The sequence below is a fragment of the Rhinatrema bivittatum genome, chromosome 7 (genome assembly GCF_901001135.1).
Source record: "Rhinatrema bivittatum chromosome 7, aRhiBiv1.1, whole genome shotgun sequence".
Taxonomy (NCBI): domain Eukaryota; kingdom Metazoa; phylum Chordata; class Amphibia; order Gymnophiona; family Rhinatrematidae; genus Rhinatrema; species Rhinatrema bivittatum.
In genome coordinates this window covers 215,904,771-215,931,602 of record NC_042621.1, presented here as the reverse complement: position 1 = coordinate 215,931,602, position 26,832 = coordinate 215,904,771, and the positions used below count along the sequence as shown (strand labels likewise).

Sequence of the window (26,832 nt, the reverse complement as noted above, 5' to 3'; positions counted from 1 at the left end):
CAGACCTGTAGCACTCCTAGTCTATGATAAAGCACCGGAACGGGATAGAGGCTACACATATTTATTACGGTTATCCTGAAAACCCGCCTGATTAAGTGTGCCTCAGGGAGAAGATTAGGAAACTCCGATGTAGATTAAACTGTGATAAGTATATAAATCAGTTTGCATTTTCCAGCTTTATAATGCATCTGCTTGACTGAAAATTTCTGTTATCATCATATACTAATGCCAAACAATTCTGCAAATATCTGTTTATTCAAAATATGTTCTTGTAATTAAAATGTGTTGGTTTTGAAATTTTTAATTTGGATTCTTTAGCTATAGATATATTTTGTCCTGCTTGCACGAGCATGGAATCACTACTGTAATCCCCGGACTGAGGTCTTATGTAGGTGTCCATGGGGCACACACACAAATCCTAGGACCAGTGGCTTTCCCACTTACTCAACTTTATTTAGTCGAGGTCCTACATGATTCTCCATAGGGGGAAGAACAATCTCCTGGGCAATGGGCATGATTTTCTGCTTCTTTAATAGATACCAGTTACTAAATTGGATGCAAAGCTGGTGTTCTAACACAACTTTACTGATGATTTGGTGTAAACATAAAATATGACATTCTGTACAAATATCTTCCAGATATATATATATATATACAAATAAGACAAGTGGGTAAATAAATGAATCTGTGGTTCTTAGATTTCTTAAATCAATCCCTCCTTATTCTGAATTAGAATTTTGAAGCCTCTTTGGGTTGCTATAAATAGTGGGGTTGTCTTCCCAATCTAAACTCCCCAGACCAATACCTTGGATCCGGTAGTTGAAAATCCACTTCTCTTCTTTGTTCCTTACTCTGATTAGACCCAGATAGGCACAGGTGGTAGATAACACCAGATGGGTGCCATAGACTCTCCTTTTCTCTACCACTTAAGTTGAATACTAGACAAGTATCCAACCTCTTCCAAACTTCTGCCAAGATGGCATTAACCCTACTGATCTGAGAGAAAGAGATGGGAAAATAAATCAAAGTCCCACAACAAACAAGGAAGGAAGGGTGGAAAATTTCTTTTCAGCTGAAATTTCAAACAGGAACAAAATCATCTTGGTAAAGTCCTCCCACATTTCAAAAATTCCTTGTCCTACTGACTGGGGCCTAGGAGTTTCAAAGAAACGGAAAAGAAAAGAAACATTCCTCTCCTTCTGGCTTCCAACCAAAAAATCCACAATTCCTTGGGGGGGGAGGGGGTGTCACTGTCTTATACAGACAAGAAACAACCATTGCATAAGCCTCACATAGGGGTGCTGTAGCATAGATGGTATATTCTTCTCTCCATCTCTGAATGCACAGCCTTTCTATAAGGCCACACTTTAGTAGGGATCCCAATGAGGTTCTACATTACTAAGTAATTAGCATCTACTGATTCTCATATTGGCTTCTTTTATAGGTTACAAAAGCTGTTGCTGACTGTCCTGGGCAAATGATTCTTCATAACAAACCTCTGCTTGTATGTGGCGGTGATGGATTTACCCATTCGGGGTTTGATGGATGCACAGTCTCAGCCATTTCTATTGTGAAAGCATTAGAGGCTAATTTATAATGCTTCTTTAATGTGTTTTGATATGTTCACTTAGTGATATACTGATTTTTTGTTTTACCATAAAACGTGCTACATCTGTAACTCAATTTGCTTCAGCTATTCTTTTGCATAAGTGGCTACTAATACAAACAGTTGATTATATTTATGCTAATGGAAGTAACTTTTATAAATTTAAGTTTTATTGAAATCAGTTGTCTTTTGTGACTTTGTTGGGCCAATCTGTACTTCTAGTTTGCTTTTATAACTTTTTCAGCAGCACAGTTAAAGGGACATTGTCAGGATTATTAAAATGGGATTTAAAAGTCAGTGACATTTATTAACCCATCCTGCTATGACAGTATTGAGCTGTTTGCTGATCCATTTTTGCTTTAATTTACCTGTCTTTGCTGCTGGTCAATATTGTAGCACCTAATACGGTAGCATTAATGCTAAGATTGAATGGGGGATTTTTATCTAAAGTCTTTGATGCAATTTACCTTCATGATGCTGTGCCATGTTTTGCCTATTTACGAAGGCTATGTGTGATGCCTTCGTATCTGCCTCTATAAATGTTAAATTGGTGGATAGGTATCATGTGATCTTTCAGCTTTAACTCATGGCAGGCATTTGCAGACTTTACACTGTTAGTAAAATTTATTCTTTAAGGCAAATCAATTTGTAATTTTCCCTATGTTTTTTCTTTTGTTTTGTCTTTGTAGTTTATGGTTTCTGTTTTTCAATGAATGTGAGATTCCTATTATTGGATTTCCTGTTTATAGATCAAAACATGTTCCACGTTGGGAATGTTTTCTGAGTATAAGTATATGAACATCTCCAAAAGATATGTTCAGTATGCAAATCTAGTAATCGCCTTGGGGATATTCACCATGGATGTGAATGAGAATGCTTTTTACAGATGGGAATGAGAAAGTTCTTTTAAAATACATAATTGAATATGCATTTCCAATAATTACTTCAACTGTATGGAACAGAGAACATTATTGCAAGTATATCTCCAGCTTTTGTTCAGCTGTGTGAAATAAAGAGCTTTTCGAACTTAGAGAACTTATTTTTACAATAGATTGGAGAACAATATTATGTGTTTGTTTGTTTTACTCTTTCCAATCAGTTGTTTTTTTTGTGGATGCTCTGTTTAATATTGTTTGGTTTTAATTTATTGCTTTTTTATGGCTGGTATTGTTGTTTTATATGATTGTTCTTTAAGAAATGTTTATTATTAAAAAAAAATGTTTCATCAAATATGTAGCTAAAATCAATATGGGTTTTGTTTTGAATAAGTATAAAATTTTCCTCTAATTGTCTTTGCTACTGGACATTAATAGCCCTAAATAAATGTCAACCGGTGTGATATGTAACATTCTGGTTCTGTCATTCTTAAATTTTCATTGAAAAGGTTAGAAATAACCAAATAGTCCTCAGAAAATGAAAGCAATATCAAATAGCTGTCAACAGATAACACTGGGTTAACAGATTGTATCTTTCAGTGATTTTCAACATTCCATTTCACCAAACCTGATAGTGCCCCTTTAATGTCAAATTATTGCATGGTTTCTGTGAAAATACACCAAACAACTAGACAAATACAATTTATTTCTTCTCTCCAAAGGTTTATTGAATGTTCAAAAGCAACTGCATCTTTCCAAGTGCACATCCAGTGCAAATATCTGTAACCTCACCTTGGGAAGGGAGATTGTATATCCAATTCCTGCTGAGCACTGACCCACTTATTGGAGGGTTGGGGGATGCAGATTCTGTGATGGGGACAGGATAATTCTGTTTTTGTCTTGCGTATTGAGTTTTAGTCTTTTTACTTATGAATGTCTTATTATTGTAAGCTGCTCAGAGCTATAGGTATTGTGGCAGCATCAAAATATTTTAAATAAATAAATACCATGTAGGGTCCTAAAGGATGAACATCTTGAAAAACAACCAGTCCACATTCAAGGTGCTGTTTTTCAAATAAAAATAGATGTTATTGAGACAAGATATCTCAAAAGTCAGCATACAACAATGGAAGGAGTCCAGAATATACAATGAAAACATTAAACGATTTCTTAACTTCCAGAAAGTTACGAAAGGTGAGTATAGATTCTTATTGTAAGCCAGTGATTTAGGACTATTTATTTATTTAAACTGTTTACATTTCCTGTCTAGATAAGGTATAATTTTAGTAATAAATAAGATAGCTTCTGGCCATTTCTTTTGAAGTCACGAAATATAGGCCACAGGGAGTAAACAAATAACTTTTTGAAAAGCAATTAGCTCATGATTACAATGGACAATTGAAACCTATGCTCCTTTTTTTGGAATTCCAAAGAGGGCAGGAAGAGAGAAAGACTTTGATAGACTGTATCTTCAAATGCCAGCAATTCCAGTGGCTAGAAGCCATTGGCCAGGCAACAGTGACACCCTGTGGAATTTTAAACTTGTAAATAGCAAAGTTTTTCCTAAAAGCTTAGGGCCAGATTTTCAGAACCGAAGCATGTAAAAGCCCGGGGTTTATGCGCGTGGCTGGGCCTTACACGCGCTGGGCCAATTTTCAAAGGGCCTGGCCACGCGCGCAAACCCCTGGGATGCATGTAAGTCCTGGGGCAAGACAAAGGGGTGGTCCGGGGGTGGGGCTAGAGGCGCCTGGCACAGCGGCCATTTGCAGGGCACATGCAACTTGCTCCTGCTGGGAAGCAGGAGCAAAAGGTAAAATAATAAAATTGGGGGTATTTAGGATAGGGATGGGGGAGGGCAGGATAGGGGAAAGGGAAGGGAGGTTAGGCTAAGAGGTTGGGAAGTTCCCTCCTAGTCCGCGTGTACTTGCATATCTCTACTCCCCTTGAACGCACATGTTATAAGATCGCACAGCCATGTTTGCGTGACAGGTAGTGCGCGCCCATGGAAGCACGCGTGTACCTTTTGAAAACCTACCCCTTAGTTAAGTGATACATTACCTACTCATCCCTGTAGCCAATAAGCAAGGGACTGAGTACTAATGAGACTTCTTAGCTGTCCATTTGAAGTCTGGAAATAAAAGGTTGGGTCGCCTTTGTTTCAAAGCAGAGGAAGGGAAAGAGAGAGTCTATAAAGTGTTCGATTAATCTCAGCCTTCCTGGGCTGAGAGCAGGGGGGAGGGGAGTTTTTCTTTCTCCAGATGGTCTGCTAGTGAGCTAGCTTGGCAAAAAAAATCTCTTCTCCGGTAATCTGATAGAAAACCATAGGTTTTGTTGTTTTGCAGGTTTTCTTTTAATTCAACTAACTGAATAATATTATTAGAATAGTCCCTATTAGTATTAGGAAAACTGAGTTTTGGGGAATAATCAGAAGATTGTTGCAATTTTTATTCAAAGTAGAAAGGACATTTTATTTTATTTTGGTGAGATTTTTGTGACATCTCTGCGAGGTAAAGTAATTGCCAAGGCCACATGCAGTGCAGGAAGTCATCAAACATTCCCCATGCATTCTGTAACTTCCTCATCACCCTTGAACTGCAGAGAAATTTATCTAAAGCATTCGGCAATCATGTGAGGTTGAATTGAGAAGATATATGGTACTATTCTGGCCAGAATTTAGATGGGAATTTTAGGAACTCATTTCAATTTGTTTGAACTGACCATTGAAAGAAAGGGTGGGGTTTGTAGTTTTCTGTTCACAAGTTGCATATAACTATTTTTTCTATTTTTCCAATGCTAATACATTCTTCTATGACTATATTGGCATGGCATCCTTCCTAGAAAGTGTATAGGTTCAAATGTGTTATGTAAATGTACAAGCACCAGTATTTTTATATTACTTGAAATAGTAATACTTTGCTTTGTTTATTTCTTTTCTTCTACAATCTCTTCTCTCCGTCCCTGGGAGAAACTTTAGTTTTATTAGCATGCCACACATGCCCATTCTAATCACATAATTGAGAAATGGAATTATCTATGTGACCATAAATGGAAGTTTGCATTATGCTTCTGAAGTCAATTTCTAAACCATACTGGACTCCGTTATTATTGTCAGAATCTTCAAATCTCCACAACAATGTTAGAGAATCCTTCTCTTGTACCAAACATTATTCACAGATGGCTGGCTTGCCAGGAACAAAATCTTTTCCTGTTGTTCAAGGGCTGGATCTCCCTGTCAGCCCCACACCGCCTACAGGAAGGGAATCACCTCTCCTATGGATAGAATTGGAGCCCTGAGGCATCAAGCAGCTTCTTTTCCCCAGGCTGCCTCCAAGATGTTGACTTCTCTACTTAGAACCCCTCAGTGGCTTGTGGAATCACCCTTATAGTCCCCCTCCACTGACCCTTCAGAGGATGGATCACCACATGTCATTCCTATGTGACACTGATCCTTGGTAATCTCATAATACTGGAACATTCCCTATGATGAAGTACAGTACAGCCTAGCTGGTGTCACATATCAATCAAAGTACTGCATATCTGCTTACTGATTCAGTGCACATGAAATTTAAAATTCCAACTATTTTTATTTAACAATTCTTTTGGAAAACCTTCCCACAAACTGATAAACATGAATACTGTTATCCAAATATTGAATTATCTTACCCAGACATGTATTTCATGCCATGTCTCTTCAAGAAGCCGTGCACGTTCGTGTATATATACTAATCATTTACTTTTAAATTAATATAAATTATGAAGTGTCATATGGCATCCTAATTGAAAGACTAACACATTTTATTTTTGGATTGGTGTTTTCCTCCTGCTTTTCTGGGTTTTCCAGGTCACTCAGAACATTCTCCAACTAGGGTTTTAGTGCTGCGATCCTTCATTAACAGCTACCCAGCAATTTCTCTACCTATCCCAGCCCCCCTGTTATTTTTTTGTTATTTATTTCTTACACTCTTCTCCCTCTATAACCCAACCTTTGTAACAACAGTATTTTGTAGGGTGAGGAAAGGAGGTATCACAGATCATAGCTAGGGTTGCCAACTGGCTCCAGATTTTCAGGACAGGTTGAGCTAGTCCTGGTTTTACTCCCCTGCATGCAGGTAATTTTAATCTTGCTTTTCTTAAGGAATACAATAGGGAAATCAGAATAAGGCCCAGTATACAATGGGGTAAAATTAGGACTGCATTAATCTGTCCTAAAAATATGGAGCCAGTTGGCAACTCTTGTCATAGCTCCCTACTAGGTACATGTGTATCCTGAATCCTACCCTTAGACATAGCTAGGATTCTCCCAAGATCCCGAGAGCATGCTCAGCCCTGCCACTCTAAACTCAACACACAAATTCTAAAATTCATAAAAATCAATTTGCAGAATCAAGTCCTTAAACATCACCTCACAGATCTATAATACACTGGTAAAGTTTGTTGATGTAGCTAGATAGTATAATTGTTTCTGAAATGATATTCATATTCAAACATTGTGCATAACAGTACATTTGTTATTATTTACATGGTATATTTACAGAACCCATACAAAATTATACTTTGTTTTTCAGGGATGACTTCTAGAGACAAAGCATAGGAGAAAGGCTTTGACAAATAATACAACTTAGATCAGCAGCAAGAATATCTGAGGAGAGTTCAATTGCCAATTTTTCATTTACCAATCCACTGTAAAAAGATGTTCACAGACATATAAATAATTATGCAATTAAAAATGAAACTTATTAATCTGACTGGATGAGCATTCGGTGACAGTATTGATCAAAGCTAATTTTCGAAATCAAATGCTTATAATAACTTGGCAGTCCCATACATATTATCGTTTAGTATGGATGCATCAGTCAGTCATTTCTTTCTAAGCATCAGCGTACACTGTTTGAATCTGATTCACTATGGCTTTTCTCCCATTCTCAATCTATGAAAACACATTTAAAGAATCAGTTCCTATGTATAAGCATTGAAATTATAATTTAGCAGCATATAAAAAAAAACTTTTAAAACTGAAGAGTCAAAAGCACTTGGGAATTTCTGGTTTTCCCTTTTCCTGCTGAGTAGTAGATTTTTTTTGTGCCTAGAAGTGACCTCTTAATATGGTCTGTATCTGTTTCTCATTTCTTTAGAGAAATTCCTTGTGTAAAAGAAGTCAGAAACTCACAGAAACCATATTAAGATATTATAGATTAGCCTCTACCAGAACAAGGAAGAAAGGATTTAAAATTTTTTTAAAAACCAGCTTTTATTTTAAGTTTCTGAATAGCAGCTTAGTGGCTTCTTTCCTCCTTCACCAACAGACACAAACATGCACAATTTGGGCATAAAAGGGCCTATGCAATAAACTTTAGCATGCACATTAAGGCCCTGGTATGCCTCCAAAAAAACAGCAAGCTATACAAGAAAACCTTACCATGCATATTCAAAGAGGGCCTAGAAGACGTTAGTGTGATCCCACATATGCAAATGAAGGAATCGCTGTGCTTTCATTGGCTTGGTGGCTAAGTGGTCTAAGGTTCTAAACTTAAGTGTTTCTTCTTTTCTCTGCTTTGTGTTCTGGTCTCCTGATGGAGTTGTGGGTTTGAATCCCACTTCCGATATGCTTGGCCTTGAATGTGATACCTTAATTCTTCAATCGGCTTTATTTTACATCGAATAGACTTAGTTTTTGGGTACTTGCCAGGTTCTTATGGCCTGGATTGGCCACTGTTGGAAACAGGATGCTGGGCTTGATGGACCCTTGGTCTGACCCAGTATAGAATGTTCTTAAGGGTTAGTGAGTTTACACTAAATAGCATGGTAAGCTCATCCTCCATGCTATTTAGTGAGATCTTGCTAACTGCATGCTAACTTTCTAATGGGATCATCCTACTTAGCGAGGGCATGCTAAATAATAAGATCTTGCTAATCTGAACATGGGAGGTCTCAGGTAACTAGAAACAGAGGTCCTGAAAAATTAATGCATGCACAAGAGCTGAGCATTTACAACTGTACTCATAGGCCCTTAGGGATAAATGCATTTGATCATACTTCTCTTTGCGAAAAGAAGAACAGCCTTCACACACTTTTTTGCACAAATTTTTACACACATATATACATATTTATACCATAAATAGGTCATCTTAAACAAAGCATTATCATATTACAGACTCTTCAAGCATTGTTCCTCATCTCACAATGTACAAAAGCACAGAGGTTTCATAACAATGTGGAAACAGGTGGCATGATTCTCAGGATCAGTGCAATCATTGCTGTGGCTAGTCTGGCCACTTAACACTGCAGGCATTCAGAGACTTCATTATTTAGTTAGCTATTTATTCTGCTTTTTGCAGCGCTTCAAAGTGGATTACATTCAGGTACTATAGGTATTTCCCTATCCCTAGAGGTCTTAAAATCTAAGTTGACACCTGAGGCAATGGAGAGTAAAGTGACTTGCCCAAGGTGCAACAGCAAGACTCAAACACTGGTCCTCTGGTTCATAGCCCACTGCTTTAACCATTAGGCTACTCCTCCACTCAGCAGTGAGTTATGTATTTAGCGATTTTTCTATTCTGCTAAACTTCCAATAATATTGTCCAGAGTGGATTACATATATAACATTCATAATAAAACACAAAACAAACACTAAAAATACAAATAAATACAATAAATAAATATTCATTAACATGTACATAAAATCCAGAAAATTATTCAGTATTTGTGGAGAGGCTCAGTCTCATCACCTGGCTACTCACAAAAGTGAATGGGGGGCCTCCCCATGTAGGAGGCTTCATCCAGGGGCACATGACTGGCCAGTAAGGACCCCCCCCCACAATCCTTCCTGTCCCTTCTCCCCCCACAAATATGCAAAGAAAACTTTCACAGGGCACCAATAGGACAGGGGAGACAAGAAGAAGAGAGGGAAGTAGAAATCCCATGTGTGTTGGGTAAGAGCATAGTGATAGGAGTATACTACATCCACCTGGACAAAATGGTCAGACAGATGATGAAATGCTAAGAGAAATCAGGGAAGCTAACCAGTTTGGCAGTGCAATAATAATGGGAGATTTTAATTACCCACTTCACTAGAAAGACGTCATGCAAATATGATTTTGCTTAATGTGCTGTTACTTATGGAGCCATCATAACACCTGCAGGCATACCAGCGTTTTTTGCTTAGAGGTTTTGCCACTTCAGGTCACATTTAATCATTGGCTCAAGTCCTTTATTCTTCTACGTATTTTTTAAATTTTTGTAAAATTCTGTATCGGGGTTGTATCTTCCTTAGAATGACTCTCAATGTCAATTACAGGTCAGTCCTGACCTGTAATTGACATTGGGGGTAACGGTGGTGGCGCCGCTTGGCAATAGTGATCATAACATGATCAAATTTAAACTAATAACTGGAAGGGGGACCATAAGTAAATCTACAGCTGTAAAACTAAATTTTTAAAAGGGAAACTTTGATAAAATGAGGAAAATAGTTAGAAAAAAACTGAAAGGTGCAGCTGCAAAGGTTGAAAGGGTTGAACAGGCATGGACATTGTTTAAAAATACAATCCTAAACACAGAGTCCAGGTGTATTCCACGCATTAAGAAAGGTGGAAGAAAGGCAAAACGATTACCGGCATGATTAAAAGGTGAGGTGAAATATTTTAACCAAAAAAAATCCTTCAAAAACTGGAAAAAGGATCCATCTGAAGAAAATAGGATAAAGCATAAGCATTGTCAAATTAAGTATAAAACATTGATGACAGGCGAAGAGAGAATTTGAACTGAAGTTGGCCGTAGAGACAAAACCTCATAATAAAAACTTTTTAAAATATATCCGAAGCAAGAAACCTGTGAGGGAGTCGGTTGGACCGCTAGATGATAAAGGGGGTAAAGGGGCTCTTAGGGAAGATAAGGCAATTGCAGAAAGACTAAATGAATCTTTGCTTCTGTGTTTACTAATGAGGATGTGGGGAGATACCAGTTCCGGAGATGATTTTCAAGGGTGATGAGTCAGATGAACTGAACCAAATCACTGTGAACCTAGAAGATGTAGTAGGCCAGATGGACAAACTAAAGAGTAGCAAATCACCTGGACCGGATGGTATGCAACCTAGGGTACTGAAGGAACTAAAAAATGAATTTTCTGATCTATTAGTTAAAATGTGTAACCTATCATTTAAATCATCCATTGTACCTGAAGACTGGAGGGTTGCCAATGTAACCCCAATATTTAAAAAGGGCTCCAGGGGCGATCCTGGAAACTATAGACCATTAAGTCTGACTACAGTGCCAGGAAAAATAGTAGAAACTATTCTAAAGATCAAAATCGTAGAGCATATAGAAAGACATGGTTTAATGGAATACAGTCAACATAGATTTACTCATGGGAAGTCTTGCCTGCTTCATTTTTTTTGGAGGGTTTAATAAACATATGGATAAAAGTGAACCAGTAGATGTAGTGTATTTGGATTTTCAGAAGGTGTTTGACAAAGTCTCTCATGAGAGGCTTCTAAGAAAACTAAAAAGTCATGGGATAGGAGGCAATGTCCTTTTGTGGATTGCAAACTGGCTAAAAGACAGGAAACAGAGAGTGGGATTAAATGGACAATTTTCTCAGTGGAGGGGAGTGGGCAGTGGAGTGCCTCAGGGATCTGTATTGGGACCCGTACTTTTCAATCTACTATATAAATGAAGCTTGACCGACGTGCCGCAAATGCGCAATAGAGAGCAGCTCTACCACGCATGCGCGGGCGAACACGTCAGTCAGAGCTTGCCTGTAACAAAAATGGCGCTGGGAGGAGCGGTAGCGGCAGCGAGGAGCGGCGGTGCTCGCAAGGGAGGGAGGGACCTCCCCCGGAGATCTTCCTTTTGTGCCATCCGAAGGGGTTGTGAATGAGCTGAGAGGGGGAGTGACTGAGGGGAGGGGGGAGAGAGGAGGGAGTGACTGAGGAGGGAGTGACTGAGGGGAGGGGGGAGAGAGGAGGGAGTGACTGAGGAGGGAGTGACTGAGGGGAGGGGGGAGGGAGGAGAGAGGGAGGGAGGGAGACTAGAGGGGTGAGGTGGGAGAGAGAATAGAGGGGGAGGGGAGAATGAGGGGGAAGGGGGAAGGAAATGGACCGAAAAATTTTTTTTAATGTAGCCCGTTGTTACGGGCTTAACAGCTAGTATATTTATAAATGACCTTGAAAGAAAAACGACAAGTGAAGTAATCAGATTTACAGATGATACAAAATTGTTCAGAGTAGTTAAATCACAAGCAGATTGTGATAAATTGCAGGAAGTCCTTAAGAGACTGGAAAATTGGACATCCAAATGCAGATGAAATTTAATGTGGATAAGTGCAAAGTTATGCATAAGGGAAAAATAACCCATACTATAGTTACAAAATGTTAGGTTCCATATTAGGCGCTACCACCCAAGAAGAGATTTAGGCGTCATAGTGGATAACACATTGAAATTGTCGGTTCAGTGTGCTGCGGCAGTCAAAAAAGCAAACAGAATGTTGGGAATTAATAGAAAGGGAATGGTGAATAAAACGGAGAATTGCATAATGCCTCTGTATCGCTCCATGGTGCGACCGCACCTTGAATATTGTGTACAATTCTGGTCGCCGCATCTCAAAAAAGATATAGTTGCGATGGAGAAGGTACAGAGACGGGCAACCAAAATGATAAAGGGAATGGAACAGCTCCCCTATGAGGAAAGACTAAAGAGGTTAGGACTTTTCAGCTTGGAGAAGAGACGGCTGAGGGGGGATATGATAGAGGTCTTTAAAATCAAGAGAGGTGTAGAACAGGTTAATGTGAATCAGTTATTTACTCTTTCAGATAATAGAAAGACTAGGGAGCACTCCATGAAGTTAGCATGTGGCACATTTAAAACTAATCAGAGAAAGTTCTTTTTCCTTAGCACACAATTAAACTCTGGAATTTGTTGCCAGAGGACGTGGTTAGTGCAGTTAGTGTAGCTGGGTTTAAAAAAAGATTGGATAAGTTCTTGGAGGAGAAGTCCATTACCTGCTATTAATTAAGCTGACGTAGAAAATAGCCACTGCTATTACTATCAACAGTAGCATGGAATAGACTTAGTTTTTGGGTACTTGCCAGATTCTTATGGCCTGGATTGCCCACTGTTTGAAACAGGATGCTGGGTTTGATGGACCCTTGTTCTGACCCAGTATGGCATGTTCTTATGTAGGTAACAGAGGTAATACAATGGCACACACTTGAGCAAATGTATTTCTAAGTAATAGGTTCCCAGTGGACAAAGGCCTTTGCTGTCATTGACATTGATAGGCATTCAGAGACTTGAAGCTAAAGAGCAGTCTTAGCCTCAAAAGATTTTTTTTTCAGCTGACCAAGCAGCTGATATTCAAATAAAGCTGAGCTACGTTACATACTATATTCAGTAAACCTAAGCACCTAAGTTTTCAAAATTTAGAAGCTTAAGTTCAGCTGAATATAGGTCCCTAGCTGTAGAATCCTAAAATAGTGTCCCCTAAATTTTGGCCCGCTATTCACTTGCCTATCTTTAGTTGCCTAAGTTAGGCGCCTAGTGCTAGAAATCAGTGCTGAGCACCTAGGTTCGTTTCCCTGACCTCACCCTCCCTTGGTCCCATCCACCTTGTAGTCACCTAATAAAAATTGGCACCTATATTTAGGAGCTCAGATAGGGAGCATTTTCAATTTGCCAGATCTAGGCACCTAACTCCTTAAGTTAGGTGCTTAGATCTTTTCAATATCAGGCTCCGTTGTTTTCATTTGAATGCAGAGCTCATATGTATGAGCTTACAGACAGCAGCAGACTGTGTGTTGTAGCCATTGCTGTACCTACACTATCATATGGTTGTAGAACAGGAGAATGATCTTATGCTGGTGCCACTCTTTGATGATCATTACTGACACTGCAGACAGATGGATCTAAACACACAGTCATGTCAGTTTTCTGCTTGGTTAGATTTCTCCACTCTCTTTTAACTTCCTCGCCTGAGGTGTACTAGCTCTCCCACATTTTTGGCTGCACTGATGAGTAACTGCCATATGACAGATTTAGTTGTATATCCCCAGGAAGGCAGCAAGTAGAGTCAAAATATTCTGTCCTTACTGTACACTTAACGGTGTAGAACTAGACAGATAGTTAACTTTAATTCAATTTGTTATGTGAGACAGATTTGCTTCTTAACTTCCACAACTTTATTGAACAGGTAACAGGAGTTATAAAACATACAATTTACTGGAGAGGTGGAACAGAACAAAGACCAGGTGTAACACAGTCTCTGAGCTGAATAGTTAATATGAGTTCTCCCAGGACAAGCAGGATGTTAGTCCTCACATATGGGTGATGTCATCAGGCAGAGCCCTATTACGGAACACTTTTGTCAAAGTTTCTAGAAACTTTGACTGGCACACTGAGCATGTCCAGTTTGCCATGATCCCTGTGTCCACGGGGGTCTCCCTTCAGTCTCTTTATTTCCGCCCTGCAGTTTGCCTCACATTTAGAAGCTCTGTGATATTTTTCTCACAACGTTTCCTCACAGAAACACGTGAAGTTTTACTTCACAAATAATTTCCCTACATGGGTCTCCATTTGCGTACATTTCATCGACGCTCAGTGAATACTATGCCCTATTCTCCAGTCGGTTCCTGTCACCTCACTATCGGTTCCCCCGGGTTACCAACCGAATTGCAGCCCTCTTTCTCCTTATGTCTATCACCCTCGGTCTGCCCCACAATGCCTACGAGTGTTCTTGCTGCGATCTCCCACCGGGTCCATCTGGGCTAGAGGGATTGGGACATCCACGGTTCCCATTGTGGTCACCGTGGATGCTGCCAGGGCCACCGTCAATGCCATCGAATATGCCGTCGATGCCTCTGTCGATGCCCCCATCGATGCCGATGCCCCCATCGATGATGCCGTCAATGCCCCCGTCGATGCCTTCGATACTATCGAAGCCACCATCGACACATCCATCGATGCCCTCGACTAAAGAAAATGCTCCATACTTCAGGTTCTCAACCAGAGCCCCGTGCAAGCCTTGGGTGAGAAACAATGCCAGGAGCAGTAGAGGCACGGTGACTGTCCGTCACCAGTGCCATCCGGGATAGTGAGGGCATCTTCCTCGGTGCTGGAGAATGACCAGGCCGAGCACCGAGGGAAACATCATTACTGCCACAGTAACTGTCCGTTGCCGACGCCATTCTGGACATTGGTGGCAGCTTCCTCGGGGCTGGAGAATGACCGGGCCGAGCACCGAGGGAAACATCGTCACTGCCACGGTAACCGTCTGTTACTGACACCATTCTGGACATTGGTGGCAGTTTCCTCGGTGCTGGAGAATGACCGGGCCAAGCACCGAGGGAAACATCATTGCCGGCACCGACATGGTTCCCTGTTCGGTTCTGGCACTAATACTGCACTGGCATCAATGTGAGACCAACTAATATCCAGATCACACCAGCTCCACCAGTTGGGCAGGCTCCTGGATTTTTCAACCTTGCCAGAGAATAGAACGATCCATCCCACTGAGGACCAGGGCTTGGGATGCCGTTCCACGGTCGTAACAAGGCAGAGGATTTTAATCCTGCTATTTCCTACTTTCAAAGAAAACAGGCAACCTCCGCCCATCCTGGACCTCAGAAATCTCAACAAATTTCTTCAGAAAGAAAAGTTCAAAATGGTGTCTCTTGGCACCATGCTTTTCTTACTACAACATGGGGGTTGCCTCTATTCTCTGGACTTTCTATAAGCTTCATAGTGAGTCAACAACATTTTCATGACCATGTTCTGCCATTCGAACTAGCTTCGACAACTTGTGTATTTCACCAAATGCCTAGCAGTGACTGCTGCTCATCTACAAAGAACAACAGCATTCACGCGTTTCCTTATCTGGATGACTGCCCAATAAGGAGTCCATCCAAACAAGGAGCTCTAAATTCTCTAAGACTCACTATAAATCTACTACATTTGGCTGGGAATTCTGAACAACTACCATAAATACCATATGGAGCAGATATGGGCACTACATTTGCAATGGCCTTCCTGTCCAATGCCCGTGCAGACATCCTATAAAATTGTCCACATCTCTGCGTGCATGCAACATAGCCTCAGCCCATCAATTCTTCCATTGCTGGGCCACATGGTTTCCATGATCCACATCACTCCTATGGCCAGACTAGCCATGAGAAAAACTCAGTGGATTTTAAGATTTCAGTGGCTCTAACCTGTTCAACCCCTTTCATCCCTGATCCATATCACCGAACCAGTAACCAAATCCTCAGATGATCTTGGCCACGGTCGCATCCAACTTGGGTTGGAGAGCTCGTATCAACACCCTCCAAACCCAAAATGTGTCATCGCCGCTCCATGAAAAGTCTCAGTTCAACTTCCTGGAGCTTCGAGCCATGCATTAAGCCGTTTATGCCTTCAAACAGTGCCTCTCACATAAAACTTTGTGGATACAGACAGACAACATAGTGGCAATGTGGTACTCGAACAAACAGGGACGCACAGGCTCTTATCTGCTCTGCCAGGAAGCCGTGCAGTTCTGGGCCTGGGCCTTTGCACACTCCATGCATTTCCGGGCCACTTATCTAACAGGCATACCGAACATTCTAACAGACCATCTCAATCGATATCTCCATCCCCACAAGTGGTCTCTGAATCCATGTGTAGTGAGTAAAATGTTCAAGCTCTGAGGTCAACCAACTATTGACCTCTTGCATCCAAATCGAACCACAGAGTGGACAGATTCTACTCCCTACACAGGCTTCGAAATGCGTTAGCCATGGACAGATTTGCTCGCCCCTGCAACAAAGGCCTCCTATATGCGTCTCTTCCAATACCGCTCATAGCCAAAACTCTAATGAACCTACAACAGGACAGGTTTTCAATATTCTCATAACCCCGTACTGGCCTTGAAAAGTATGCTTCCCCATACTTCTCAACCTATCACTCCAGGAACCAATTCACCTGCCCACAGGTCAACCTCATAACACAGACTCACTGATATTCTCAGGTACTTGTAGCTTCACGAAAACCTTCCACACGTAAATCTTACCATTTGAAATCGGCAAGATTTACCAAATGGCGTGCACAAAAAGGTATTAGCCCCTTTTTCTTTCCCCACTCCATCTCTAGTAGGCTATCTAGAATACCTTTTGGATTCTGGTTCCCAGACATCCTCCGCATGGGTACACCTCAGTTTCATCTCAGCGTACCACCAGGGAGTAAGGGATGCCCTGTTAACAGCTCAACCCCTTATGAGTCGGCTTATCATGGGTTTTCTACGACTTAAGCCTCCTCTACAATCACCGATTATGGAATGGGGCCTAAATGTAGTGCTTACAAGGCTCATGCATTCCCCGTTCGAGCCTTTGCATTCCTATAATGTTAAAATTCTAACATAGCCATCACCTCTGCTAAAAGGGTCAGTGAGTTACAAGCCCTTGTTGAATACTCACCCGACACTAGGTTCCTCTGTGACAGAGTGGTCCTCCGTACTCACCCTAAATTTCTTCTTAAAGTGGACAGCCTCTGACCTTACTCAGTCTGTAGTCTGCCCACTCTTTCCCAAGGCCTCACTCTCACCAGGGCGAGAGGGTTTTGTACACCTTGGACTGTAAGCGTGCATTTGCATTCTATCTAAACCCCACTGCACTGCATAGGAAATCCACCCAACTCTTTGCTTCTTTGACAAAGACAAGCTGCAGGCTCCAGTGGGCAAACAAACTCTCTCCAACTGGCTAACAGACTGTATCAAATTCTGTTATGAGGAAGCAGGCCTTCATCTCCAGGGGTGAGTGCAGGCATAGTTTGTAAGAGCCTTGGCAACATCGGTAGCACACTATCGTTCAGTACCAATTGCCGACATCTGCTAGGCTGCAACATGGAGCTCTCTTCACACATTCGCAGCCCTCTACTGCTTAGATAAGGAAATCCATCAAGACTCTGACTTTGGCCAATCTTTCTTGAAAAACTTTGTTCCGGTATAATCCCCAACTCCTTCCACAACCTCCTGCTGTGATTTCAGGCTGCCTCATCATTGCCAATAGCACCCCAATTATTGTGCCTCCTGCACGAGTTGTCTGCTATTGGCCTGTTGTAATATGAGTCAGCCTGTAGCTTGCTAATCACCCATATGTGAGGACTACCATCCTGCTTGTCCTGGGAGAAAGCAGAATTGCTTACCTGTAACAGGTGTTCTCCCAGGACAGCAGGATGTAGTCCTCATGAAATCCAACCGCCACCCCGTGGAGTTGGGTCCGCTTATGTTTATTATTTTATTTTTTCGCTCGCATTTTTTGCTACAAACGAGACTGAAGGGAGACCCCTGTGGACACAGGGATCATGGCATGCTGGGCATGCTCAGTGTGCTAGTCAAAGTTTCTAGAAACTTTGACAAAAGTGTTCCACAATAGGGCTCCACCTGATGATGTCACCCATATGTGAGGACTACATCCTGCTGTCCTGGGAGAACACCTGTTACAGGTAAGCAACTCTGCTTTCTGATGAATTTATTATTGATAGAAAACAAGGTCTTCTGCAGGCTCTAGAGAGACAGGCAGACGAGATTGGCTGCGGGCCTCTTTGGATTGCTGATTGAAAATGAAAAGTCTCTTCACAGAGGAGAAAATTGACTGCACATTTTGCAGTTCACCCAGTCAGAGAAAAGATTATTCATTTGTTTGGAATTTCTGTGTATTTGCATGTGGTTTTCTTAAACGACCAGCAGGTGGCAGCATAACACATAAACAGAATCTAAATATACAGAAAGCAAGTTTGCTTACAGGTATTTACATATCTTTAGACTGCCTCTTTCTCTAGGGCTACAAAAATACAATTAAAACATCATAAAACAACAACATTAATGAATATACAGAATGCATCAGTTAAACACTGAAAAATAACCATATTTTGCAGATTTATAAAAAGCTGAATAATTACTTTCCAATCTTAGTATCAATGGTGAGGCATTCCACAACAGCAGACCTGCACAAGAAAAGGCCCTGTGCTTTGTTTCTAGCAGCTTAATGCTAGGATCTTAAGTAAGGGCTGCTGAGAAGATCATAGTAATCAGTATGGCTGATATCCGATTTCCTTTATCAAATGTGATAGAGCTAGGTTAAATGAACATGTAAACAAGGTTCTCTGTAGACAACAGGATGAATCAGCCATAATGTGAGGGTGATATCTGTAGAGAACATTTGGTTTCCCTCACTAAAAGTCATATACCATTTGAATGGGGAAGTTCTGTGTAGAAATTACTAAAGAGAAGTTTGGGTTTTACTCCCCCATGTGAGAGCTGCAGTTGGTGTGTCCTAGCTCTTTATCATCCGAAAGCACCATCTATCCTTGTGGATTTTTAGTTCAACTTTATAAGAAGACAGGAGCTTGCTGTCTCTGGTCCCTTAATTTTTCCTTGTTTATTGGAAATGAGTTGAGATTTTCCTTTTCGTGTCAGCCTCCCATTGGCCTGTGTGATTCTGCTTGCTTTTTACTCTGTAAATCCATTTTTGGAAGATTCCCTGTGAGAGTTGTCCCCCTTGTTACAGAGGACTGGGGTGTCCAAGAATTTAAGGCTAGATTTAGAGTAAGATTTAGAGTAAATGTTTTCTCTCCTTCAGAGGATAGACCTGACAGTGACCTGATGCAGAGGACCTTCAGTTTTAAAATAAGTCATTTTACACTATTTCCTCTGTTTTGAGGCAAAGAAGATTTATTCTACTCTTCCTGTTTCTTGCTTGATTTTTCCTCTTTATGTATTCAGAGACTAATTTTGTTCCACTGGGATCTAACAGTCCTTGGTACCCAGGTCTCAGTAACCAAACCTTTGGGAAAGTGGTGTCTTTCATTTTGAAAGAACCAGAAATGTGGGGAAATTCTTCTGGCACAAAGGATCCCAGCCAATGGCACAAAGGGAAGGAAAGTAGAGGATACAAAGTAAAAGTAATAAGAATGTCATTGCTGCTATCATAAGTAAAATACAAGGGAGAGTAAGGATGCAAGAGGATTTTGGAAATGTATTAAAATATTGGGACTATATTCTAACCATCTACAGCAGGGAGAGTTGGGAATTAAATCTAAGAAGAAAGGAAGATTGAACTAACTTCAATCTGAGAAACCTGAGAATTTGCAGAAATTGATAAGAAGAAGGAATTCTGTGTAATTAAGATGCTTCCAAATTAATGAAGAGACTTTGCTAAAGAAGAGGAGTCACAAGTTTCTCAATCTTTCATGCTGGCTTATTCTTTATTGACTTTGTTCGAGAAACAAATTGAAGCTTTAAATATCATTCATTCATCTAATGGTGGAAGCCACCATTCTTCTCAGTGTACTTATAGGATGCATGGACAATGATAGTTATCAGTGCTGTGTACAGAGGACAGAGAAGGGGCTTATATTGCAAAAAGCAAGGTAATGGAATCTTTCCTGCATGGGAATCCTGGGACATCTATAGGGTGAAGGAAGGACTGAGAGACATTAAAGGAGTATTATGCAGAAAGGGTCCATCCCCATTTCTCTTCTATGTGCCCTTGAATGCCAGCTAAAGGATCTGTCCCACCCAGGGGTTACACATCATCTGCTGGCGCTGACATAAACCCAGATCTTAGAGCTTAGTAAAAGTTTTACTGGGCATGCTCTGGAGCTGCCCAATGAGCCTCTCAGTCTCTTCCAGAGCTTAAGCCATAGCAAGACAGTTGACTCAGGAGGCGACTCTGAGCCAGGACTTTGATTTTAATGCCTGGCTGGGGGGGGGGGGGGGGGGGGGGGGGGGGGCGGGGAGTGCAGGGGAGGAGGGGCAGAATCTTGGGCCACTGTGGGCTGTGTCATCTATTATTTTGGAGGTATAGGGGTGTAGAATTAGGCCTGCTTACTTGCTAGGGTGTTTTTTTTCCCCTTAAACAGCAATAACCGACTAAATTTAGCTGGGTAGCACTAATATTCAGTCGTACTTAGGGATGTTGAAGCCCCATTGCTGGAACACCCTGCACAGCCTTTTTTTAATCTGGATAAATTTAGCCGCATGATGACTTACCCAACTAAAACGTATCTGGTCAGTTGAAGGAGATATTTAATCCCTAGGTTTGTCTAGCTAAGTCCTGAATTTATCAGGACAAGTCCTTTTGAATAATGTACCCCTTTTTTATGTAATCTGAAAGTTACTTTGTTTCCCTGTGCTACAGTTCTTTTGGGACTCAGTTGGAAATAAGGCTATTGTCTTAATCTGGCTTTACTGGTTAACAAAATGTTTAAAAATCATTCAGAACTGCTTGCATTACTTCTTAAATTATTTGTGAAACAGTGGATTATCCAGAACTGGAATTAGTCAGCATGTTTTCCATTTAAGTTAGAAGTGTAAATGCTAGCACTGGGCAGTAGCCAACCAACTTCAGGGGATGCTACCTGCCAGTGAAAGTTCACTGAAACTTGCTATTCATCCGACAGTTTTATACAAATAGTTTTTAAAACCTTCATAGCTAATTGCCTTTGCCTTCTCATTAGATGCTTTTGACTCCAAGCATTTAAGTACTGGCGCAGGCAATTACCTCATGAAAATGCCTGCTGCTGCAGGCCCCATCGCTTAAGTGTTTGGCTGTCATGCAGGGAGCAATCTCAGCTTACCGGACTTGTTTTGTTTTGCCCTGTTTATTCTTGTTTTACAGTACACCACAAGGGCCCTCTTATGAGCACCTCAGAATGTTGGCAGAGAGAGCCTGCTTGCTGGCTGTACGCCAGAGGCTAATTTGTAATGTCAATAAGGCATGTTGCCTCTTGTATTTGTAGGGTGTCAGAACCACTCGGCTCTGTTATTTTCTTGTTCTACGAACATACAAAAGAATCTCATCTTTATTAGGGGCTGCTCTAGTACACCTAAAATGTGTACAGTATGGGGGAGAAAAACTCTCAGGCGTTCACAAATAAAATGTTTAAACTATCAAGTTCATCTTTCTATAAATGTTTTAATGTTGTGTTTGATGTGTCATTGCATTTGGCCAGCAGAGTAAAAACCATACCTGGTTGAAGTCATTTATCTATATGGCAGTGTTTTTCAACCTCTCTATTTTGTGGCCCACTTTTACATTTTCTCAGTCCTCGCGGCAAACTGAACTACATTTTGCATGATTCTCCCATTGGCAGGAGGAGAGCAGCATTTTGTTTCCTGTTCTTACTTCATTCTGCTGGCTTCAATCTGATGCTGAACATGTAGTGCCAGGAGGTCCTGCAAGATTGTAGGGCTCCACACATTAGGACCTCAGACTGAAGCTGGCAGAGAAGGCGGACACAGGTAAAAAGTGGCAGGGGAGGAGAGTAAGGTGACCAGATTTCTGGTGGGTGAATCTGGGACACTTATTCCCTGAAGGACTAGTGGTGAGTGAACAGTTTATTTTGATGGGAAGGAGATAGTCCAATGGACTCTTCTCTGTGGAAGACTCTAATAATCTATTTTCAAAATATACCTAAAAAACTTACTTTTTAAAGTTTTTTACCACAAAATATTTTTGAGCCCAATACAAAAGACTCAAGATTGGAGGTTGTCTCCTGCGTACAAGAGAATTAATTATGCACCAGAAAAATTAGCAAGCAGGAGACAGAGAGCTCCCATCAGCTTGAAACTGTAACTAAAAATCCACAAGGATAGATGGTGCTTTGGGCTGATAAACAGCTAGGTCACACCATTTGCAGTTCCCACATGGGGGAGCAAATCCCAAACTTCTTTCACTAATTTCTACATAGAACCTCCCCGCTCAGTTAATACACTCCTTTTAGTTAAGGAAACCAAAAGTTCCCTTCATGGGGTCCAAGAATGCATGCCTAAGATATTTTGAAGAATAAAGGAAGGAGTCTCTAAGAAGTAGAGATGTGCATTCGTTTTTGCCGAATTGGAAAATTGCAACGAAATTGTCCAATTCGGCATGTTTCAGGGAGCCCGAAAAAAATCAGGATTTTCCCATTTTTTCGCAAAAATGTGTTTTTCCGATTAGTGCGCACTAACGGGAGTCAGTGCGCACTAGCTCCCCGTTAGTGCGCGCTAACTCCTGTTAGCGCGCACTAACAAAAAGTAACAAAGTATCAAAATCTAACAGTTTTTGTTAGTGCGCGCTAACAGGAGTTAGCGCGCACTAATGGGGAGTTAGCGCGCACTAACTAAAAATCGATTTTTCGCGAAAAAAAAGACCCGAACCGAAAAAAAACGACATTTTCCATGGCGGCCGAAAAACGAAGAACGACACGAACACAAAAAACGATGCACATCTCTACTAAGAAGAGAGGTACTAAGCAACATACTCCCTATTCTGCCTGAGGAGGATTTCTTCAGTGAGATTGAAGCAAGAGTCAAAGGAAGGACTGCCTAGCAGAGAAAGGGTCACAATAATTGCTGTCTAAAAAAAGGAAGCAGCCAAAGACTCATCAGAGAAAGTGAGATAGCGAAAGCAAGCTGCATCCAAAGGAGCAGGTACCAGGGAAAATGCCCAATGAGGGGGTAACTGATCCAGCGTACTTACCTGCCAGTCTATGCAGCCTAAGACTGTGATTTCTCTTTTGGACTTTACTTTTCTATACTGATCGTGCAGAAGCCTTAGCATACCTACTGTGGATTTTTGTTACGTACCACCAACCTTTACAGAAAAGGGCTGTATTTTGAACAACAGCTACAGTGTGGTGTGTTTTCCATTACTGAACTGTGTTGCAGAGGAACTGCCAGAAGAAGGAACCCTGAAGGGCCTTGAAAGACTGACTTTTTCCCCCTTTGCAGGAAAAACCCAGGAGCATGGATGCACCCCTGGCCTATAACTTCCCATGTGAGCTCCTGCATAATACAAGAAGCTAGGGCAGATGCTATATCTATTAGGCAATAAACGTTTCCAACCTTTACCATCTTTAGTTTGGTTTTCTGACTCACATCTCTTTTTTTCTTACTCTGGTTTTCTTTCTATTCCTTTTTTTATTCCTCCCCTCCCTCCCCCACCTTGGGTTTTCACCTTCCTTCTTATTTTTCTCTTTTCTTCAGAGTGGATATTTTAATACTTTCTGTTCCTTCAGTTTTTCTATTGTCTTCCCATGATTCTTTCTTTTATTCTCTTTCTTCTCTTTCTGCTTGTCTCTTCTTTCTCTTTCTGCTTGCTGTCCTTTCCCCATTTCTTCTCCTTTTTGCCTACTCTCACTCATTCCTCATTCCCTTCCTCCTCCATTATATCCTAGGATACCTATCCACATTCCCCACCTTACAATCTAGAGACTTCTGTCTTACCCCTATCTTCAACCCTCTCCCTCTCCAATCATTACTCTTCCTCTCCTTTATCACAGGTCCTTTTTTTCATCTCCATCTATCCAATAGCCAGGTCCTCTCACCTGCTCCCAGTATTCTTACTCCATCATTCCCTGGTTTTCCATCTCTCTTCTTCTCTGTGCCCTACTTATTCCCAGATCTTGCTTCCTATTCCCTGTTTCCTCACTGAACCTCCCCCCTCCCCATTCCTGATTCAATTCTCCATCTTTCTCTTCTAAAATATGTTCCTCTCTTCCTATCTCCCCCCTCTCTCCATCTTGGGCCTTCTTTCCATCTTTATCCCTCAGCCACTTATCCAGCATCCTTTCCCATTTTCATCTTCCTCTCACAGTCCAGGTCATCTCATTCTCCAGTTCTCCATTTCTTACTCCTCCTTCTGCTCCTCCCCCTTATATTCGGTCTCTCCTTCCCTCCCTCCATTCCTACCCCTTTCCTGTTTTCTTAACCCACATCCCCCCTTTATCTTTCAAATACTTATCCCATCCTATACCCTGATATGGCTCCGCTTGTCCTCTTGATCCTCTCACCTCCATTGTCTGCAGGAGCAGTGGTGCCTAATGCTGTGTTGATGCTCTTTGCCCTTCACCCCCAAATATTCACCAATTTTGGCCATGCTCCCAGCATCCCCCGGGAGAGGAGTCCAGAGGTCACCATAAGCGATCCAGGGATTGACTTCCAAAGCCCCAGCTTCCAAAGGCCCTGCACCCTTTGCAGTAGAGGAGAACCAGAAGGCTCATCTGCATACTGCTCCCAGCATCCCCCGGGAGAGGAGTCCAGAGGTCACCATAAGCGATCCAGCGATAGACTTCTACAGCCCCAGCTTCCAGAGGCCTCGCACCCTTTGAAGTAGAGGAGGACCGGAAGGCTCATCTGCATACTGCTCCCAGCATCCCCTGGAAGAAAAGTCCAGAGGTCAGTGAAAGTGATCCAGGGTTTGACTTCCACAGCCCCAGCTTCCAAAGGCCCCGCACCCTTTGCAGTAAAGGAGGACTGGAAGCGATTCTCAAACCTTTCCATTAACTGAGTGAAGATTCATTTAACACTGGTTAAAGAGGATTGGTAAGTATAGCTTTCAGAAATTTTTGGGCTTATAAAAGTTTAGTGAAAGGTGAAATTAAGGGATATATTCTTTAGAGTTTGTGTGTGTCTGAGGTAATAAGCAAGCCAGAGATAGTGAATTCTAGTGTCTGTCTTTCCCACCCACTCATCCCTTGATTTTTAGGCACGAGACCCTTCTCATGAGAGGTCTAGAACAGGTAAATGTGAATCGGCTATTTACTCTTTTGGATAATAGAAGGAATAGGGGGCACTCCATGAAGTTAGCATGTGGCACATTTAAAACTAATTGGAGAAAGTTCTTTTTTACTCAACATACAATTAAACTCTGGAATTTGTTGCCAGGGGATGTGGTTAGTGCTGGTAGTGTATCTGGGTTTAAAAAAGGATTGGATAAGTTCTTGGAGAAGTCCATTACCTGCTATTAATTTAGTTGACTTAGAAAATAGCCACTGCTATTAGTTGCAACAGTAAAATGGGATAGACAGTTTTTGGGAACTTGCCAGGTTCTTTTGGCCTGGATTGGCCACTGTTGGAGATAAGATGCTGGGCTTGATGGACCCTTGGTCTGACTCAGTATGGCATGTTCTTATGAATAAAATGGAAAATGTCATAAGGCCTCTGTATCACTACATGGTGAGACCACACTTTGAGTACTGTATACGGTTCTGGTCATCGCTTCTCAAAAAAGATATATTTGCACTGGAGAAGGTACAGTGTAGGGTGACCAAAATGAGAAAGGGGAGGGAACAGCTCCCCTGTGAGGAAAGGCTAAAGAGGTTAGGGCTGTTCAGCTTGGAGAAGAGACATCTGAAGGGGGGATATGATAGAGGTCTTTAAAATCATGAGAGGTCTAGAACGGGTAGATGTAAATTGGTTATTTACACTTTCAGATAATCGAAGGAATGGGAGCACTCAATGAAGTTAGCAAGTAGCACATTTAAAACTAATTGAAGAAAATTCTTTTTTCACTAAGTGCACAATTAAGCTCTGGAATTTGTTGCCAGAGGATGTAATTAGTGCAGGTAGTGTAGCTGGATTTAAAAAAGGTTTGGATAAGTTCTTAGAGAAGTCCCTTAACTGCTATTAATCAAGTTGACTTAGGGAATGGTCACTGCTACTACTGGTATCAGTAGCATGGGATCTTCTTAGTGTTTGGGTACTTGCCAGGTTCTTGTAGCCTAGTTTGACCACTGTTAGAAACAGGATGCTGGGCTTGATGGACCATTGGTCTGACCCAGTATGGCACTTTCTTATGTTCTTATTTCATCACCAGCATTCACACCCTTTTCCCTCACCCCTTTTCAGCATTCACCTTCCTTCAGTTTCAAAAAATCATTCTCACATGACTAAAGATCCAGGTAACTCTCAGCTGAGTCCCAGGTCCTGGTAGCATGACATCTAATCCTGAGGCAGTGTGTCTGCAAGCAAGCAAGCAGAGCACAAGAGAAAAAAAGCCCTGTACTCCAGGTTGGGGTGTTGGGAAGGGAAAGGTCTAAAGTAGGGAGGTGAGAAGTCTCTGCCATTCAGTACTGATGTATGGGCTCCCTGCATGCGCCCAAGGCCAGCTGTAGGCTAACCAGCAACCTGTGTGTAAAATGAAATTGGCTACCACCACCAACCCCTTGGAATGTGCATTCATTTTAACCAAATTTGCAAACGTAATGAATAAAGACCAGTTTTCTTTCATTTGGGGCCCTCAAAATAAATTGAGGGGGCCCCTGAAAAAAAAGAATCTTATCGGTTAAAACTTCCCATCAGGCCTACATCCTGGGTCCTTGGCCAAAACCCGAGGAAAAGCCCAGGCCCCATCGAAAAATTACTTACCTGATCCATCAGGTATCTGAAGCCATGGCCAGGTCGGCGCATCCAGCTTGACTCCAGCAGATACCATCATTACCAATAAGAAGAAAGAAGCAGAGGACATACAAAGAGGACATCCGAGACTCTGGACCTGGGCCTGGGCCTGGGCCTGTCTCTAGGCCTGTCTCTAGGCCTAGGCCGAGGCCCAGGCATCGGGACCTGGCCAC

General features: G+C 41.6%; 1 protein-coding gene across 3 annotated transcripts in view; it reads left to right on the top strand.

The window, feature by feature from the left end:
- RNLS (renalase, FAD dependent amine oxidase) overlaps window positions 1-26,832 on the top strand; it is a 572,873-nt gene that overhangs the window by 442,700 nt on the left and 103,341 nt on the right. For 2 of the 3 annotated variants that reach the window (XM_029609825.1, XM_029609824.1), the window contains exon 7: window positions 1,445-2,842. The exons of the other annotated variant lie outside the window; for it this stretch is intronic. In XM_029609825.1, the coding sequence (XP_029465685.1) occupies window positions 1,445-1,597 (153 nt within the window). In that variant the 3' untranslated portion in view covers window positions 1,598-2,842. Of the gene's footprint in view, window positions 1-1,444; window positions 2,843-26,832 lie in introns of those variants that run through there. 3 annotated transcript variants of the gene reach the window in all.